Source organism: Priapulus caudatus, unplaced genomic scaffold, assembly GCF_000485595.1.
Source record: "Priapulus caudatus unplaced genomic scaffold, Priapulus_caudatus-5.0.1 Scaffold418, whole genome shotgun sequence".
Taxonomy (NCBI): Eukaryota; Metazoa; Priapulida; class Priapulimorpha; order Priapulimorphida; family Priapulidae; genus Priapulus; species Priapulus caudatus.
The window spans coordinates 280,564-295,577 of NW_014577479.1; the positions used below are offsets into that span (position 1 = coordinate 280,564).

General features: G+C 43.6%; 1 protein-coding gene across 1 annotated transcript in view; it reads left to right on the plus strand.

The window, feature by feature from the left end:
* LOC106810192 (disco-interacting protein 2-like) overlaps positions 1–15,014 on the plus strand; it is a gene marked incomplete in the record, with an annotated part of 60,788 nt that overhangs the window by 6,525 nt on the left and 39,249 nt on the right. Inside the window, 4 exon segments of the mRNA XM_014813473.1 lie at positions 10,955–11,073; positions 11,637–11,649; positions 12,449–12,528; positions 12,890–12,902. Of these exon segments, the coding sequence (XP_014668959.1) occupies positions 10,955–11,073; positions 11,637–11,649; positions 12,449–12,528; positions 12,890–12,902 (225 nt within the window).

Here is a 15,014-nt window from a genome sequence, read left to right on the forward strand (position 1 = left end):
GCGTGCGTTCATGCGTGCGCGTGTTCTACTAATCGCCTCGTTATTAATTCACGCGTGTTATTAATTCACGCGTGTTATTAATTCACGCGTGTTATTAATTCACGAGGGGCAACGTCCGACGATGCGACCCACGAGACTCGCTTACCTCGTCGTCGTCGTTGTCGTCATGCAATCGTTTGTCGATTCTAAATGATGATTAACTGTGAAACAATGATAAAACAATCGCCGCTTCGAATTCAGTGTTTGTTGGCGTACCTCTTCCTCGCTATCTCGCTGACCTTCTAAGTACTTACTTCGTACGTAGAATTCTTATTTTCTACGTAAGTTCTTCATGCAATCGTTTGTCGATTCTAATCTAAATGATGATTGACTGTAAAACAATGATAAAACAATCACCGCTTCGAATTCAGTGTTTGTTGGCGTACCTCTTCCTCGCTATAGTTCCTGACCTTCTAAGTACTTACTTCGTACGTAGAATTCTTATTTTCTACGTAAGTTCTTCGCTTTAACTCGTCGTCATGCAATCCTTCGTTCGTATCGGCGACGGCCGAACGAATGTGTTAAATGATTCTAAATGATGATTGATTGTAAAACAATGATAAAACAATCGCTGCCTCGGTGTTTGTTGGCGTATGATCTCTTCGACACTAGCTCGCTGACCTTTTGCGTACTTCGTACGTAGAATTCTTATTTTCTACGTAAGTTCTTCGCTTTACCTCGTCGTCGTCATGCAATCGTTTGTCGATTCTAAATGATGATTGACTGTAAAACAATGATAAAACAATCGCTGCCTCGGTGTTTGTTTGCGTACCTCTTCCTAATTCGCTCCTGACCTACGTACTTACTTCGTACGTATAATTATTAGTTTCTATGTCAGTTCTTCGCTTTTTCTCGTCGTCGTCATGCAATCGTTTGTTTCGGCGACATCCTCTTCGTCGGAAATGATTCTAAATGATGATTGACTGTAAAACAATGATAAAACAATCGCTGCCTCGGTGTTTGTTTCCGTACCTCTTTCTCGGTAACTCGCTGACCCTCTTCTTGGTTGTACATGCTTCTAGCGATGTTTGTCGTCGTTAATATGTGCGAAGTACAAGTGCAAGTTGTGCAAGTAAACCTGCATATATAAGGATCGCTTAAGAGGAAAGGGTAATTTGCAGGCGGGTGTCCGTTATATTAATATAGAGGTGTTTCCACTGCTGCTGTATAACGGCCATTTACGTCAAACGTGTCCTTTGTAGACAGGTGTCCGTTCTATAAATGTGTCTGGGCCAACGCAGGTTTTACTGTATTGCACTGTATTGCACTGCATTGCACTGTATATGCACTGCATTGCACTGTATTGCACTGTATATGCACTGTATTGCACTACATTGCACTGTATTACACTGTATTGCACTGTATTGCACTGTATTCCACTGCATTGCACTGTATTACACTGTATTGCACTGTATTGCACTGTATTGCACTGTATATGCGGTCATCCGTTCTGTAGCAAAATGTTCTCTAACGTAGGGTTGGAGGGAGCACTAGTTGCTTTGAGCGTGTCGATGCGGATTTCACCCTCCCCCGGGTTTTCAATTAGTACGGCGGTGATGGCGGTGATGGCGGTGCAGCGATGCAACGCCGCCTCGGGATTAAATCGAATTTGGCGTATTTTTCCAAAGTTATGAGCGGTTTTCGGGCGACTGGCCCTCGAGGGAGTGTGTGATCGTTGGCCGTAACATGTCCAAGTGGTTGGTCGGGTGGTTGGGGGAGAGGGGGGGAGGGAGGGTCTGTGATTATGTGTGTTTGGGGGAGTGTGTGTGTGTGCGTGCGTTGCGTCGTGTGCGTGCGTGGCGTGCGTGCGTGTGTGTGGCGTGCGTGCCGTGGCGTGTCGTGGCGTGTTGTGTGCCGTGCGTGCGTGCGTGTGTGTGTGTGGGCCAGTGCAGTGCATGAAAGCAAGCCGCTGCCCCAGTTAAGCTGAATAACGTTACTGAAACTCCTTAGAAGGGACTTGACTTGCTTAATTTGGCATGGGATCGAGTCGGGGAGGGTTCAGCCTACTAATTGTTCTTATCTGGATGGGCGATGGCGAAGAGAGAGATAGAGAGAGAGAGAGAAGAGAGAGGAGAGAGAGAGAAGAGAGAGAGAGAGAGACACAGCAGACAGAGACAGAGACAGCGACAGAGAGCAAGACACGAGACCAGAGACAGAGACAGAGACAGAGACAGGAGACAGAGACAGAGACAGAGCAGAGACAGAGACAGAGAGAGAAGAAAAGACATAGAGGGGCAAAAGAGAGAGAGAGAGAGAGAGAGAGAGAGAGGAGAGAGAGAGAGAAAGAGAGAGAGAGAGAGAGAGAAGAGAGAGAGAGATAGAGAGAGAGAGAGAGAGAGAGAGAAGAGAGAGAGAGAGAGCGAGAAGACAGAGGGTGAGACGAGCAGAGACTAGAGATAGAGCGAGAGAGAGAGAGAAGGAGAGAAGAGAGGAGAGAGAGAGAGAGAGAGAAAGAGAGAGAGAGAGAAGAGAGAGAGAGAGAGAAGAGAGGAAGATAAAGGAGGAGAGAGAGAGAGAGAGAAGAGGAGAGACGAGAGAGAGAGATCAAGAGAGAGGAGGAGAGGGGGGGTAGATGATAGAGATAGAGAAGGCCGAGTGAGAGAAATTGATAACAGCATCTGGGAAGACGATAGGCAGGCGGGGGTGCAGGGTGAGAGACAGGCACGCGGGATGAGCAGTAGTGATAGCATCTCTACAAGCGTGAGTCATGTGTGAAGAGTGGAGATGGAGGGAAGATATGGGAACGTGGTAGCATGCAGGGAAAGTATGAGGCACGACAGAAGTTAGACACGCGTATCGAGTGGCGTGCGTGGCGTGAGTACGTTTCGTTCTTGCGTGGCGTGCGTGCGTGCGTGCGTGCGTGCGTCGCGTGCGTGTGTGTGTGCGCGGTGCGTGCGTTCGTGCGTATCTTGTGTGTGTGTGTGGCGCAGGTGCGTGCGTGCGTTCGTGGTCGGTGCGTTTCTGCGTTAACTTGTTGTGTGTGTGTGCGCAGCGTGCGCTGCGTGGCGTGTGTGGCGTGAGTGCGTGTGTAGTGTGTGTGTTGTGCGCCGTGGCGTGCGTATCCGTGCATGTAAATCCGAATTCCTACAGCTCTGAGGGAGTGGTAAGTTAACAATTTCAGCTGACCACATTAAAAGTAGATTAAGAGAGCGAAGGAGAGGTGAGAGAAGAAAAGAGAGACAGAGAGAGAAAGAGAGCGCGCAGGCAAGAAAGATAAGGAGCGTTAAGAGAGAGACAGAGCAAGGAAAAGACTCAAACTGAGTTTTATTATTGCTCTGGAGCATCGAATGTTTCCCTTGTGAAATGATTGTTCTAAAACACAATATAATTTCTTTAGAAGAGTGGGTGAGCAGCAGGCTAACTTGAAGCGTTCATCAATAAAATATAAAATGCTTGAACTAAATACGAATGGTTTATATAGTCTTAAGGCCTACATCTCTTTTTTCACCTATTATTGCCAACAGTCCTAGTAAAATTCCGTCCAAATCCCACGTCACAACGTACGCTGCCGGACTGCCACTGCTCCTCCGCGGCGCGAGCAACCTGTTGCACGCGTTACACTAAAATTATAAATATATATACTATATATATATTACAGTCACTGTGCACATTGAGCAAGCAGGCGTATTAGTGTGTGTGCATCAGAGACTTTACACGGGATTGACAGGAAGACTGTCGCAATATAGGTGAAACTGAAGAGAGTATAGAAACATTAAGAATTTTTGTAGTAACTAGTATTACTATTAGTTTTTCCGTATTTATTTCGGCATATACATTTTATTGAAACGTTTCAAGTGGGCCTTGTGGGTGGGAGGGAATACAAAAGGTTAAATGCATTTAATGATTCGAAACTAAATTGAATGCATGCTACACAATTTAAAGTGATAAAGATCATAAAAAAGCTGTACGTACTGGAACACACAGGTTATATATTTGTGAGAAAAATGTGTGTAAACATACGGAAGGATTTTGTTTTAACAGCTGTTTGCAATTGGCTTCTGCAAGCAGAGAGAGGAGAGAGAGCAGAGAAAGAGAGAGAGAGAGAGAGCGCGAGAGAGAGAGAGAGAGAGAGAGAGAGAGAGACAGAGAGTGAAAGAGACAAAAGAAAGAGAGAAGGAAAGAGCGAGAGAGAGAGAGAGAGAGAAGAAGAGAGAGAGAGGAGAGAGAGAGAAGAGAGAGAAAGAAAGAGAGAAGGGAGCGGAGAAGAGGAAAAGAGAAGAAGAGGAGAGACGAGAGAGACAGACAGAGACGAAAGAAAGAGAGAGGGAGCGAGAGAGGGGGAAGGGAGAGAGAGAGAGAAGAAAGAAAAGAAAGAAAGAGGCGAGAGAGAGATGCGTGCGAGAGAGAGAGAGAGTGTAGAGAGAGGAGAGAGAGAGAGAGAGAGAGAGAGAGAGAGAGAGAGAGAGAGAGAGAGAGAGAGAAGCGTGGCGAGAGTGTGGTGGGTGAAGAAGAGAGAGAGCGAGAGAGAGAAACGCGCGCTGAGAGCGACAAGAGTCTTACGCTTCGTGCCACTTGATTTAGTATGCGTAACTACGTTGATAGGGCCGACGGCTGGGAGAGCGAAATATGCGCAGCATCATGATGCCGTGTATCTACTATGAGGCACAGCAAAGGTTAATGTAAACCAAGGAAAAAGTCTGATGCGAGGGATTGGTGTTATAAAGTAGGCACATATATCGTTTACTAATGTTAATGGACCCTTGACGATGTCGTGCAAGAAAGGGACCCGGGCGCTTTCTCGCTTAAAAGTTTTAATGGGAGCGGGCGAGTAACATATCGGATTCACTCGTGCTAAGCGCGTACTAGGTAATGTTTGATTGGGTGTTGTTTTTTTTTTTCGTAAAAACATACCCATTTTACCATGCCAGGGTGATAATGTTTTGTAATTTCGTGAAGAGACCGTTAAGACAGGATATTTTATTAAAAAGTTTTAGTATGGAGGTGGAGGTAGGGATGGGCTCGTGTACGGCAGTTATTTGTGGATGTTGTTGTTTTTTATGTACTGGCGTGGAACAATTTCCTGCAAAAATTACATACAGGGGGTAATCTAGTGATCTCGCAACGAGAACTATTAAAGTCTCATAAGTTTGCCAGAGTGATTTTTATATCGACTGATGTCTGGCAATCATGTTATCTGCGCCAACATCCTAACAAAGTCGTTATTTAACTCGCGTCGCTGCTATTTTCTCTTCGTGCAATTTCTCGGGCACTTATTGGTCACAAAAGATACGCTTCAATTTTATCGATCGACGTCACGACCGGTTAACTTTTCCAGCGAAATAAGAAAGTTGCAGATCATTGTTCCACAACAGTGCAAAATTATTTGGCATTGTAAGCGTCGTTTGAGATTTGTAGTTTTACATGTGTGGGTATTGGCCATACTACACTGTTGACCGCTATGAAGCGATGGTCCGGATTTCTGCAAAAGCTTTAACGGATACTAAAGAAATACGACTTGGCACTAACAAGACACTAGTGTTGAGCATATAAACACGTATCGGACGTAGTGTGCGTAAGGCGCACAATACTTTCAATATCTTGCAGGTTAACCAACGTCATATCCTACGTTACGTGCTTTACGTTAGCACCAACAAGCGTCATATCTTACGTTACGTCTGTTAACGTTAGCCAGCAAGCGTCATATCTTACGTTACTCTTTACGTTAGCCAAACAAGGCGTGCCAATATCTTACGTACGGTCTTTACGTTAGCCAACAAGCGTCATATCTTACGTTACGTCTTTAAGTTAGGCCTACAAAGGCGTCATGATCTTAACGTTACGCTCTTTACGTTAGGCCCAACAAGTGTCATATCGTTACGTTACGTCTTTACGTTAGCCCCATAAAGCAAGTCATATCTTACGTTACGTCTTTACGTTAGCCAACAAGCGTCATACTTACGTTACCTTTTACGTTAAGCCAACAAGCGTCATATCTTACATTACGTCATTTAGCTTAGCCAGACAAGCGTCATATCTTACGTTAACGTCTTTACGTTAGCCAACAAGCGTCATATGCTTACCGTTAACGTCTTACGTTAAGCCAACAAGCGTCATATCTTAACGTTACTTCTTCACGTTACCACAAGCGTCATGTCTTACGTTACTCTTTACGTTTAGCCAACAAACGTCCTATGCTTAGCAGTTACGTCTTTACGTTAAGCCACAAACTACCATATCTTAACGTTACGTCTTTACGTTAGGGCCAACAAGCGTCATATCTTACGTTACGTCTTTACGGTTAGCCAATCAACGCGTGCATATCTTACATTACTCTTTACGGTAGAAACAAGCGTCATAATCTTACGTTACGTCTTTACGTTAGCCAACAAACGCATATCTTACGTTACGTCTTTACGTTAGGGCCAACAAGCGTCATTATCTTACGTTACGTCCTTTTGCGTTAGGCCGGCAACAAGCGCGTGCGTATGTTAGCGCTACGTCTTATACGTTAGCCATACAAGGTCAATAATCTTACTTAACGTCTTTACGTTAGCCAAGCAAGGCGTCATATCTTAACGTTACGTCTTTACGTTAGCCAAACAAAGCGTCATATCCTTACGTTACGTCCTTTACCGTTAGCCACAAGCGTCCATATCTTACGTTACGTCTTTACGTTAAGGCCCAACAAACGTCATTCTTACGTTTAACGTCTTTACTTAGGCCAACAAGCGTCATATCTTACGTTACGTCTTTACGTTAGGTGGCCAAACAAGCTCATATCTTACATACGTCTTTACGGTAGCCAACAAGCGTCATATCTAACGTTACGTCTTTACGTTAAGCCAACAACGTCATATCTTACGTATCGTCTTTACGTAGCCAACAAAGACGTCATATCTTAGCGTTAACGTCTTACGTAGGTGCCAACAAACAGCATATCTTACGTTTACGTCTTTACAGTTAGGCCAACAGCGTCATATCTTACGTTACGCTTCTTACGTTAAGCCAACACACGCATATTTTACGTTACGTCTTTACGTTTAGGGCCACAAGCGTCAAATCTTACATTAGCGTCTTAACGTTAGCCAACAAGCGTCATATCTTACGTTACAGTCTCTTTACGTTTAGGGCAAAAACGTCATATCTTACGTTACGTCCTTTACGTTAGCCAACAAGCGTCATATCTTACGTTATGTCTTAACGTTAGCCAACAAGCGTCATATCTTACGTTGCGTCTTTACGTTAGCCAACAAGCGTCAATATCTTACGTTACGTCTTTACGTTAAGGCCAACAAGGCGCATATCTTACGTTACGTCTTACGTTAGCCAACAAACGTCATATCTATACAATCCCGTCTTTTACGTTTAGCCAACAACAGCGTTATATCTTATGTTAGCGGGTCTTTTAACGTTTACCAACAAGCGTCATATCTTACGTTACTCTTTACTTAGCCAACAAGCGTCATATCTATCGTTACGTTTTTTTTTTCTTTACGTTAGCCACAAGCGTCATATCTTACGTTACGTCTTACGTTAGGGGCCAACAAACGTCATATACTTAGCGTTACGTCTTTACTTAGGCCAAAAGCGTCAATATCTTACGTTACGTCTTTACGTTAGCCAACAAACGTCATATCTACGTTAGTCTTCTACGTTAGCTCAAGCAAGCGTCAATATCTTACAGTTACGTCTGTTACGATTAGGCGCAACAAGCGTCATATCTTGACGTTACGTTCTTACGTTAGGCCAACAAGGCGTCATATCTTGTACCGTTACGATCTGTACGTTATCCGCCAACAAGCGTCATAATCTTACACGTTAGCGGTCTATTACGTTAAGCCACAGAACGTTCATAATCTTTACGTTACTCTTTACTTAGGCTCACAAGCGTCATTCTTACGTTACGTACTTTACGTTAGCCAACAAGCAGTCATATCTTACGTTACGCTTTACGTTAGGCCAACAAACGTCAAATGCTTACGTTACGTCCTTACGTTAGCCAACAGCCGTCATATGACTTAATCGGTTACGTCTTTACGTTACCCACAAGCGTCAATATCTTACGGTTACGTCTTTACGTTAGCCAAGCAAGCGTCATATGCTTACGTTACGTCTTACGTTAGCCAACAAAGCGTCATATCTTACGTTACGATTTTACGTTAAGGCCGAACAAGCGTCATATCTTACGTTACGTTTAGCTTAGCAAAGCGTCATAATCTTACGTTACGTCTTGTCGTTGCCAACAAGCGTCATATCTTACGTTACGTCTTTAACGTTAGCCCAAACAAGCGGTCATATCTTACGTTACGTCTTTACATTAGCCAACAAGCGTCATAATCTTACGTGACGTCTTAGCGTTAAGCCACACAAGCGTCATATCTTACGTTACATCTTTAGCATTAGCGCAACAAGCGTCATTATCTTACGTGACGTCTTACGTTAGGCCAACACAGCGTGCATATCTTACGTTACGTCTTTAACGTTAGGGCCGAACAAAAGCGTCATATCTTAAACGTACGGCCTTTACGTAGCCCAAGCGTCTAATCTATACGTTACTTTTTAAGTTAGCCACGCGACAACGTCATAATCTTACGTTACGTCTCATACAGTTAGCCAACCAAGCGTCATATCTTACGTTACGTCTTTACGTTAGCCCAACAAGCATCAATATCTTAGTTACGTCTTTAACGTTTAGCCAAACAAGCGTCATATCTTACGTTACGTCTTACGTTAGCCAACGAAGCGTCATATCTACGTTACAGTATGCTAGCTACGTCAGCCCACCAAGCGTCATATCTTTACTGACGATCTTACGTTATGCCAACAAGCGTGCCTACTCTTACGTTACGTCTTACGTAAGCCCAAAGCGTCATAGTCTTACGTTACGTCTTTACGTACCAACAAACGTCATATCTTACTTACGTCTTTACGGTTAGGCCAACAAGCGTCATATCTTACGTTACGTCTTTAGCGTTAAGCCAACAAAGCGTCATATCTTAGCGTTACGTCTTTACGTTAGCCAACAAACGTCATATCTTACGTTACACTCTTTACGCTTAGCCAACCAAGCGTCATATCTTACGTTACGTCTTTACGTTAGCCAACAAGCGTCATGTATTACGTTCCGTTCATTTACGTTAGCCAACAAGCGTTCATATCTTACGTTACGTCTTACGTTAGCCAACAAACGTCATATCTTACGTTACGTCTTTAACGTTAGCCACAAGCGTCATATCTTACGTTACGTCTTTACGTTAGGGCCAACAAGCCGTCAAGTCTTACGTTACGTCTTTACGTTAGGCACACAAGCCGTCATATCTTAGCCGTTGACGTCTGTTACTTAGGCCAACAAACGTCAATATCTTACATTACGCTCTTTACGTTAGGGCCAGACAAACATCGACTATCTTACGTTCAGTACGGTGTCCAGAGACTAGACAGAGGAAAACTAACAAATAACTGGGTGACTAAACCGAAAACGAGATCCAATCCGTCACACGTACACGCATCATATCTTAGCGTATCAGTACGGTGTCCAGAGACTAGACAGAGAAAAATCTAACAAAATATACACTGGGTGACTAACCCGAAAACAAGATCCACCCACCAACACGCGTCGTGTCTTACGTTCAGTACGGTGTCAAGAGACGAAGAAAACTAACAAATAACGGGGTGACTAAACCCGAAAACGAGATCCGTCGTCCGTTGAAACCAACAAGCATCGCTGAGATCGCGCGGCGCGACGGATGCACGGAGGGAGAAACGCGCGCACTCACAAGTCAATGCTGCGAGAGACGAGAGGTGATGGATGAGGCGGAAAATATGGATGCTGAGGACGACAGTACTGATGAGTGAAGCTGAATTGGCTAACGATGGTTGATGATGCTGACCGATGGTAGATGATCTGACGATGGTGATGATGCTGACGATGGTGATGATGCTGACGATGGTGATGATGCTGACGATGGTGATGATGCTGACGATGGTGATGATGCTGACGATGGTCGATAAGATGCTGAGACGATTGTGATGATGCTGAACGATGGTGAATGATGCTGACGATGAGTGATGAATACCTGACTGATGGTGATCAAGATGCCATAGAACGATGGTGATGATGCTGACATGGTGATGAATTGAACGATGCTGATGAATGACTAGAAGATGGTACGAATCGATGCTGAGAGACTCGATGAGGTGATGATGCTGACGATGGTGATGATGCTGCGGGTGGTGATGCTGATGAGAGAGATTCTGTGAAGAAGCGATGCAGCTGCACAGATGCTGGGGAGGGAACGGGATGCGGAAGATTGGGACCTGAACTGGCAGGGCGAGGGGAGGCGCGCAAGAGAAGTAATTAACGCAGCTCAGTCGTGGGTCGAGAGAGATGCTACGAGAGGGGACGCTAGCGATGAGCGGCTGTGCGACGATAGTGGGGAAGGGGGATGCTGAGAGAGATGGTAGTTTCTGAAGGATTAAGGATGAACTGAGATAAGGGATCGCTGAGATTGGGATATGCTAAGCATAGGGAATGAATGAGCGAAAGGACTCGGCCTAAAGAGCTCTACCATATTTAGCCATCAATCCAGGAGATGAACTGAAGGAATGTGGATGAGAAGAATAGGGATGCAGCTGAACAATAGTGAATGAATGAGGCATAACGGAAAGCAGATAATATGGATGAACTGAGATATGGGAAATGCCTAAGCAGTAGGGAAATGATGAGGATAAGGATGCTAAGGAGTCTACCTATTTTAGCCATGCATCAAGGAAGATGCTGAGGATATGGATGATAAGAATAGGGATGCTGAACATGTGAATGATGAGGATAAGGATGCTGATCCTAGGGATGCTGAGGATAAGGATGCTGAGCATAGGGATGATGAGGATGGGGATGATGAGGATGGGGATGATGAGGATAGGGATAAGGATGCCGAGAATGGGGAAGCTGACGAGTATTTGTTGTTTGTTTCAGGTGTGCGGTCGGGCAAGGTGTCCGTCCAGAGAATCCAGCAGCTGTTGAACACACTGAAGCGACCGAAGCGGAAGCCGCTCTCCGAGTTCGTTACCAGATACAGGAGGACGAACTTGAAGGTATGTGTCATCAGAGAGAGAAAGCCATACAGTGTGCAGTGTACACGTGTGCTACTGTGTGAATCACATAGGAGATAAATGAAAGGGGCATTAGTACATTAGTGATGTCACGAATGCATCATTATACTCGATCATCGGTTGAACTGGCTTCGCACGCAAGCGCTTGGTTAATCAAAATCAATCCATAACGCTATTATCATCGGGGAAAAAAAATTTTTTTTTTTTAAAACAATTGAAACAAGAAAAAACTTGGAAAAGTGATGAGAATCAGACGATAAATCATCGCTACTATAACAAGTTAATGCCTCATTATTAAATACATGTAATTATACAACAGTAGTAACAGTGCAAAACAAACAGTAAGAACAGGGCTAAACAAGCAAGATACTGCACAACACGTACATTGCAGGCACGACGTTACCACACGTTCAAGCACCCGAGTAACCGATTGTAACCGATCATCGGTTACTTGGGTCCAACCGATGATCGATTACGAAATTACAACCGATTGACAACACTAGTTGTACAATATGTAGAAGTAGTGTAGGGATCTGTTTTAGTAGGACGAGCTTGAAGGTATGTTTCGTCAATAAGAGAACGAGACAGCTTGCGATGTATGCTCTACTATACGTATATGCTACTGTATGAACACAGTAGTGTAGGGTAGTGGCAAAGGGGGTCCTATGTTAATAGTTATAACTAATTTGATTAATTTACTTTAATTAGGTTACAATAATCGCATTTATACATTTTACATACTTTAATTACATTACTAATAATTGATGACATGGATAATTATCGTCATTTTTTAACATTTATTAATTTAATTAATAATATCAAAGCTGATATTTAGGATAACTTGAAGGTATTACAGGAACCGGTGTGGGTGATGTGTAGCACATGGGCATGTTGCAGAGCAGTGTAGACTATTGTGTAGAAAAGTACAATTTGCCACTGAACTTTCCAGTCCAAACCTGAAGCTTTGTCACTGTGTTTGTTCTTTTATTGTGTATTCGTTTCCTCTGAAAACTGCTCGGAGCAAAAACTAGCTCAGTTTTTATTTCAGCTGAATGCACCTCGTTGTCTTGCACAAATTGTGCAAATGCGATTAGAATTTTTTTTTCGGGTTTTGTAACACGGTAACAAAGTAAATTTATATATTGGGTCTAATCTGTATTTGCTCGTACTATGACGGTCACCAAAATTATTGTTTTTGTGCAGTTCAGGCATGGCGTGCTTGATAAATATATCACCATTATTTTATCGACGCAAGGTCGATATTTGCTTTTCATCTGCGATTAACTGTCTTCTGTCGTAATCTGTGACAAGTCGCAACTTATTGCGCTAATGTCTCGTTTTGCTTTATTTCATCAAGAATTAGCCAAAATGGTGAATCCAAATGCTCCGAAGCCTGAAGGAAGCCTAGTCATACCTATATTAGGAGAACAGCTCTTGGTAAGTACAGGAAACCTGCTCATGACTGTCTATACCTGTTAAGTATTTATATATATGTAATAAGTAGTGTGACTTTAATAACTTGTTTAACTTGTTCGTTGTAGCTTCTCTCCCCCTCTCTTGCTTTCTCTCTCTCTCTGTCTCTCTCTCTCTGTGTCTCTCTCTCTCCCCCCTCTCGCTCCAATCTCGCTATCTCTCTTTACCTTTTCCTATCTCTCTTCCTGTATCATACACATTCAGTCGCACCATGCGCCTGGCTCCGGGCGCCTTAACCTTTCATGTAATTTGTGGTTGTAAATATCGTTTGTCATTATTGTGTGAGCACTGACTTAATCCACAAAACTTCCCTTTATTCTTTCAGGATCTCTACGCTGGTAACTCACAGTGAAGGCTAGTAATGATCGTTAGACCATTGTATGGGAAACACGATTATAGCAAAGGTGATAGACTCTTATTTAGTTATCATGAACATCTTTATCTATTCATTCTGCGACGTCATTAAACCTCGGTTTTTAGTGTATCATTACCTCGATTGTAACATCTCAGCTGATTGTACGACTGACGTTTACTACCGATTCTCTCCTATCATACACACGATTGTATTACTATAATCATTCAAGCCTATTAGTCACTAAAAGTGATTTCTTTAATGAGTTTCGTTAAATATCTTTTATAAGCATTTAACGCTGACGTCCACAGGTAAAAGATAAACTTTCTATTCCTTGAAGTCATCTGTACAAATTAAATCAATCCGTTATTACATAATATTACAGTAGTAGTGAACTCGACTCTTCTTCACTCTATCTCATCTCCTCTGTCGGTTGTCCATTCTACCTTTCACGTCTTTCTGTTTCTCCAGTAAATGACGGTACCTTCCTACCTTCAATAGACAGAAGCACATTTGTAGCAACAACCTTTTACCAACAAACCACCCCGTGCCACGTAACGTGTAATATAAATCCGTCCTAAACGCCATTCTCTTATCTCTCTCCTCCCTCCCAAAATCTCTTTCGCTCTACTCCATTACACTGCCTTACACTCGTCACAACTCGCCTCTGTAATACAAATAACCCTAACCCTAACCCCCCTCAACTTGATTGAACGCTCCATTTCTATAAACCAGCACATCTGCAATATTTAATTCTTTCGGACTCTCGCTCACGTAGAGCTCCTAACGACAATTCACCCCATATTCTATTAACCCCCGACGTCATACTTATTATCGCGATGATTCCATATTCCCGTGTGTGCAATAAATAAATGAATCCTGAAGGGCGGCTGTCTGAAAGGGCGAATTGTGGACGAAACGGTATACGTCGGTCTCAGTGCAAACATAGTTCTTCTTCAAAAGCCGCCCAGCCCATCACCCCTTCTCTACTCTATCTCTCTCTCCTCCTCCGTCTCTCCATCTCCTCGTCTCTCACTCTTCTCTTCCCTCTCTTCTCCTTCGTTCTATCGACTCCCTCTAACGGGAAGACATCCATCACAGGTAAACCCTATGGTGCGTACTCACGTAGCTCGCTCGTAGCAGAGACAGTCTCCGCCACCAGCAAATGGCTCATGATCTGCACTTTTCTTTTTCATCGTTAGTGCATACAGCCACACAGACACTACTGCAGCTACTGACTACTATTTTGTCGATCTCACCTCTCTTTCCTTGTCAGTTCGCTCAGTACCACTCTCTCTTCTCTCTCTCGTCTCTCTTCTTCTCTCTCTCTTTCTCTCTCTCTCTCTGTCTCCTCTCTTCCGCTGCACACAGTACACACTTCATGCATGCTATTCATTACCTCTTCTTTCCATCTCATTAGTTGGCCAGACAGTCCACACCAGAGCACTATGATACGATGATAGCTTTTCTTTTCATCACTCGTGTAGTGGCAGAAGCAGCACACAGACCCACTATGAATTCTATGATACTGGTTTTTCATCACCGCGTTAGTGGGCCAGACAGCATCACAGACACTCATGATGCTATGATACTTTTTTTTTCATCACTGCGTGTAGTGCCACGATCAGCACACAGACACTATTGATCGCTATGCCGATTACTTTTTTTTCATCACTGCGTTAGTGCAGACAGCAGCCCAACAGACGACTATGATGGCTTAATGATACTGTCTTTTTTCATTCACATCGTTAGTGTCAACCGACAGGCACTACTCCAGACACTTATGATGCTATGATGAACTGCTCTTTTTTTTCTATCTCTCATTTAAGCTCTGCGCAGACAGCACAACAGAGCTACTGCAACATGCATGCTGATGTACTACCTTTTTATTCATACATCGTTACGTGCACGACAACACACCGCCAGACACTATGATGACTATGATGTGACCTGTGGATACTTTTTTCATCACTCGTTAGTGCGCAGACAACACACAGACACTAATGCATGGCTTTGACGCTATGAATCGCGTGATAGCTTTTTGTCATCTCATCGTTAGCACCTGACCAGTACTCGTCTTATACACGTGTAACCATAC